The following is a 5,364-nucleotide window of genomic DNA, read 5'->3' as shown; positions in this document are numbered from 1 at the left end:
TAGCGTGATTTATATGTTCGATAAGTTGTCTTGACAAGTTGCGAGCTCATGTATGTTATGATGGATACGCAAGAGGGATACCCTGCGGTGATGTTGGGCATCCACCACAATTGTTGTGTTGATGCTGCAAACTTGTTCTTGCCATGTTGCAAATATTGGCTTCTATGTTGAGTATACTAGGATGACTCTTCTCACTGCTTGGTTGCGATCAACAGGGGTTTTTTTCTGCTTCCCGCTACAAGTAAATATATGCATGGAGGTATGAAGTATGGAAGAAAAAAATTAGACAACGATCAAACTAGCGCATATAAAGTGCAACCTGCACTAAAATTAATTAAGACATGACTTTTATTTTACAACACAGTGTCATTACACTTGCATATATTGTATACATAATGCTAATCCTTACGTTGTCTGTTGTGCATGTAACACGATAAATAACATGTACCGATTAATTGAACACAATCACTATATAATATAGCCTTGCTGAATTTAAGAATGCTCTACACGCAGATACCTGCTTTATTGGTAATATTACAATACAGAAATACATAAACACTCCCAAAGGAAAGCTTAATTAATCAAGATGATGAGTTTAATAAACACACGAATTAAAAATTGTACTAGAAATTTCACACGGCCAAGTCCAGTGCAAGCAAGGTCATGCATGTGAGAAGAGTTCTAGTTCTGGTACATGTTGCCAGCTATCATACCTGCCCTCCACCTTCCATCTCGTTGCGTTGCATCTGTTATGTCTTCACTCTTTGTTTTGATGGCCACATGATTGATCTTCTCCTCAAAGGCGGAATTTGCAGGCTTGACGATGATGGAGCCCTCTTGCAGCATGTTGCAGACCACTACTTCCTTGAGATCTGCCATCAAACCTTGTAGGCTTTCTTCCCCTTCTTTCCCTTCAAGCTTGATCTCCATCTTGGGGCAACCAGATAGAACGATCTTTTGAATCTTCGGAATGGACCTGGGTCGTATTGTCCACTTTTTCACTCTTGTTAGGTTGGCCATCACCAAGCTTGTGACATTGTTGAATCCTTTATCAGAAAACAAGAGATTTTCTTCACGGCAGGAATCCTCGGACAATACTAGCTCCATGAGGCTTGGCAGCTCACCTATCTTGTCAATGAACTTCTGATCTGCCAATGATAGCTTGAGCACTAGCCTAGTGACATTGGGTAGTGTGTACTGGTCCTCCTCTTTAACCCTTGATGTGTCGATTTCCCCGAGCAGCTCTAGGATCTGCAGGCGGCGGAGTGTGAAGTTTGTGAAGAGTTCGAATGGAATATCTTTCCCAGCAAGGTGCATGTACATGAGTGACTCGAGCTTTTTGAACACTTCTCTAAGTGCTTCCCAGTGCGGCTTATCCAGACCTGAAATATGCAAGTTGCGAAGATAAACCATGTTTTCTAAAGGCTTGATGTCCTTGCCTAAAGGATCAGAGCAAAGCAAGCCTGTGAGTGTTTGCATGTTGTTGAGCACGCCAGCTGACTTTGGCAGTCCTAGCATGTTGGCCACAACATGTCGCAGCGTTGGAATCTCCCAGAATGCTTGTGCCACCTTCTTCACCTCAGTTCTCTTTATGTCAAGTGTCTGAAGGTTGATGAGACGAGCAATGGAAGAAGGGAGTTTGGTAAGGGAGCGACTCCGGAGCCCTAGGTACCTTACATGGATCATATCCCCAATTGCACCAGGCACCTTTTTTATCCTTAACCCCCGGAGATCAATTACACGGAGGAACTTGGATGCCGGCAGAAAACGAAGAGCATGGTAGCGTAAATCACTATTGTTACCTTGCTTCTTCAATTGGCCATGCGCTCTTACTTTGGAGCTAAGCGATCGTTTCCCATTCTGTGATCTTTCCTCAGCAAAATCACCCAAGATGGACCGCATCTTAGGGAATGCGGTGCCCATTGGTATATATGTCTCTGTGTAGTTCTGGAGGTGCAGACGGCGAACTGCACCGGGTGCAAGGAGATCAGCATTGTCATGTGCCTCAAGGAAACTCGCCTCATGTGCTTCTGCCTGTGCAAAAGCATGGAGACGATCATGGATAGCAACAAGCCAAACACCTCCATTCATGTCCCTCTTCACCAGGCGGATCATCTCCCTTGAGATCAGCTCCTTCAGGTAGTTCTGACCAATGTCCTCCATGGTTTTCCCCTTCTTTGGCTTCAGAAACCCCTCGGCGGCCCATAGCCGCACGAGGCGCCGCGCATTGTAGATCAGGTTCTCTGGCATTCCTGCAAAATATAGGAAGCAAGACTTGAGCCGACTTGGGAGATCGTCAAAGCTCAAAGCCAAGATCATTTTCACTTGCTTTGGCTCATTATTCGACTCGAGCTTCTTCAACACCTCTTCCCACTCTGATATGCTCTTTGTCCGAAGAAGCCCAGCCAGCACCACAATGGCCAAGGGTAGTCCGTGGGTTATCTTGAACATGTTCTCGCATGCCTTTTCCATTTGTGCATTGGGTTCTGAGATTTTGCTACCAAAGATCTTCTCTTTAAATTGGTTGTTGGCCCCAAAGACTCTGCGACAAAATAGCGCTGAGCTATCTTTTTCGTCAAGCTTGCCTATCTTGAGGGTGCTAACTTTTGGGTTAGCATATGCAGCTTCTTTGTCATCGAGGCGAGTAATGACCATCACTCTACTGCCTTTCTCTTTCTGTGGTAGGCTATGGAGTATGGAGTGCCAGTTGCTGAAATTGACCAGGCCATCAAGCATCACCAGGTAGCGTTTATTCTTCAGGTACAGCGAGAGGGCTTTATGAACTTTTTCTGTGATCGAATTTTTTTGTTCACAGGCCTCACTCTCGGGACACAAACGCTTGTAGATGAAGTACAAGATGTCATCATCTCTTATTTGTGGTGGGACATTGATCCAGGCTCGGACATCAAAATGCTTCCGGATAATAGGACTGTCATACACTTCCCATGCAAGTGTGGATTTGCCAGTGCCACTCTCCCCAACTAGTGACATGACAGATCTGCTAGTATCATCACCAGCGAGAAGATAACGTTGCAGCTCTGCACGTTCATCTTTAAAGCCAACCACTTCGTTACCCTCATCCCTGCATATGTTTGATTTCAAAGGGAAGCACATTTAGTAAAATAAATAAATAAATAAGTATGGGGCAATGTAACATCAAGTGCAATTTTTGCATACGTTAACTACTCCCTCCATCCCATAATATAAGAGCATTTTTAACGCTAATCGCTCTTATATTATGAAACTGAGGGAGTAGTATTTTAAGCCAATAGCATACAACTAAAGTGAAACGCGACAGAGCAAGCGCGTCTCTTTAATTTTGAAGAAAAGACAAGTGTTTCCGGAAGTTAAAAAAAAATTGGCTTCATTCATATGAAGTCAAGCCTTCGTGCTTTTTCTCTAAAAAGTTAAAGAAACAGAAAGAATATCTTGGATGTACATATATTTAGTAAAAGTGATGATAAGCTAAAAAAAGTCACTTTACCGAGTGTCTTAAAACACTCAGGAATCTCACTACAGGAAAATCCGTCAACTGTGGTCAACAAGGACATGCGTCCATTTTTTTACTGACTATCTATAAATTTACTAGGTGTCATGGAAAAGATATTTGGGAAAAGAAATTACCGAGTGTACCTTTGTACACTCATGAAAGTTAATGTTTTCCGTGTGTCCCATAAAATACACTCTGGAAAGATCTTGATACTCAGAGAAAATAATTTCCCGTATAATGTATATGCATTGTTTTCTTGTGCATAGATATGCAAAAAAAAGTGGTATGCTTCATGAGAGCTTGAGCTCCCTTCGCAGTTACTGAAGGGTTCATAAGTTTCATAAATTTTGGAAAATAATTCTCATTGTGTATATTTAAACAGTAATGATTTGTGGTGTGATCTGGGATATGAAATGATTAGTGGAGTAGAATTTTAGTCTAACCTCAATTAGTGGAGTAGAATTATATGCTCCCGTGTCTTATTAACAATATCACAAGGGGCATGAATTCTCTAGAATGTGCACCCGAATAGAGAATCCTTATTTGTTTAGCTATATATCATGCATAGTGATGTCCTGGTTATGAAGATACAACTTTGGAGACTTACCGTCTCTCTAAAAGATAATATATCCTCTCTCTCTCTCTCTCTCTCTCTCTCTCTCTCTCTCTCTCTCATAGATGCATAAAGACGTGATCGTAGCCATGGATAACCTCTCAACATAAATTGGGAAAGTAATAAAAATATTTGTATCATCATAGATGAAACTGTATCGGCCTTAGAGCATTCTAAATATGCTAGTGGTTCTCTATGTGTGTAGAATAATTAACTCAGTTTCACAAAAAAAAGAATAATTAACTCAATAAACCGCATGGGACATGTGTTTAGCAAACTCAAAATTCACCCCGAATAATTAACTCAGTTTCACAAAAAAGGAATAATTAACATGAGGTTTTGTGGGCCTTTGCTAATTATTTCGTAAATAACTAAAACAAAATCTTTTTTTGAACACAGTGCAGACGCAGATGCTCATACGTACACACAGACACTCATTCCTATTAACGCACGCATGCACACCCTACCCCTATTTGTAATGCTCGCACTGACATTTTACATTTGTTTCTGTACTGAAAGTCATGTTTTGAACAAGAATTTGAAGTGTCAATCAAACGATATGAATATGAATATCACATATCAAACAATATATATCAACATGGTTACATGACCAATAATATCGATCCTACTTAAGTTGGGTTTCACGGGTGGATGGTGAACTTTGTTCATACGGTATAAACTATGCAGATTATTTGCTACATGCAGATTGGAATAAAACGTAAGAGGTAGAGATGGGAGAGACTGTATACGTACGCGTACCATGCTGGGACGGTGTTGATGGTGGAGTTGTGGGCGGACGAGGAAGCGCCGGAGGCGGAGGGTCGAAGCGTCCTGATATTGTACTTGTCGACGTTCTCGGAGATCTCCATGAGCCTCTCCTTGATGCCTTCCATCCGTCCGCTGAGGTCATGGCGGACGGAGACCTGGGTGGTGCAGGAGGCGGCGAGGTCAAGCCACCTCCTCCAGGCGGGGACCCCCTGCCGCAGCGTGCTGAGGTCGACGCGGCGGAGGAAGTCGTCGAGGACGTCCTCCACCTCGTGCGCCACGTCGCGGGTCTGGCGGACCCAGAGGCCCACGTACTGGTTGGCGCCATCGCGCCGCTCCTGGTCGGCGTCCTGGATGAAGGTCTGCAGCCACTCGAGCTTGTCCCGGAGCAGCCGGATGTGGTCGCCCACGCCGCTCAGCAGCGCCGCCTCCTTCACCGCCAGCTCCCCCAGCCGGTTCAGCACGAACGTGATCGAAGCAGACGCCATGCTCGATC

The 5,364-nt window shown here is 43.6% G+C and overlaps 1 protein-coding gene across 1 annotated transcript; it reads right to left on the bottom strand.

Moving 5' to 3' along the window:
• Positions 1-681: 681 nt before the first annotated feature.
• Positions 682-5,356, bottom strand: LOC125546648 (putative disease resistance RPP13-like protein 3). The gene is made up of 2 exons (XM_048710825.1): positions 4,863-5,356; positions 682-3,082 (listed from the first exon to the last, which is right to left on the bottom strand). Exons 1-2 carry the CDS (start codon positions 5,354-5,356, stop codon positions 682-684), a joined length of 2,895 nt encoding a protein of 964 aa, XP_048566782.1.
• Positions 5,357-5,364: the final 8 nt, after the last annotated feature.

This window comes from Triticum urartu, chromosome 3 (genome assembly GCF_003073215.2).
Source record: "Triticum urartu cultivar G1812 chromosome 3, Tu2.1, whole genome shotgun sequence".
NCBI classification, from domain to species: Eukaryota; Viridiplantae; Streptophyta; class Magnoliopsida; order Poales; family Poaceae; genus Triticum; species Triticum urartu.
Note: the sequence above shows the minus strand (reverse complement) of the source record. Positions and strands in the feature narration are given on the sequence as shown.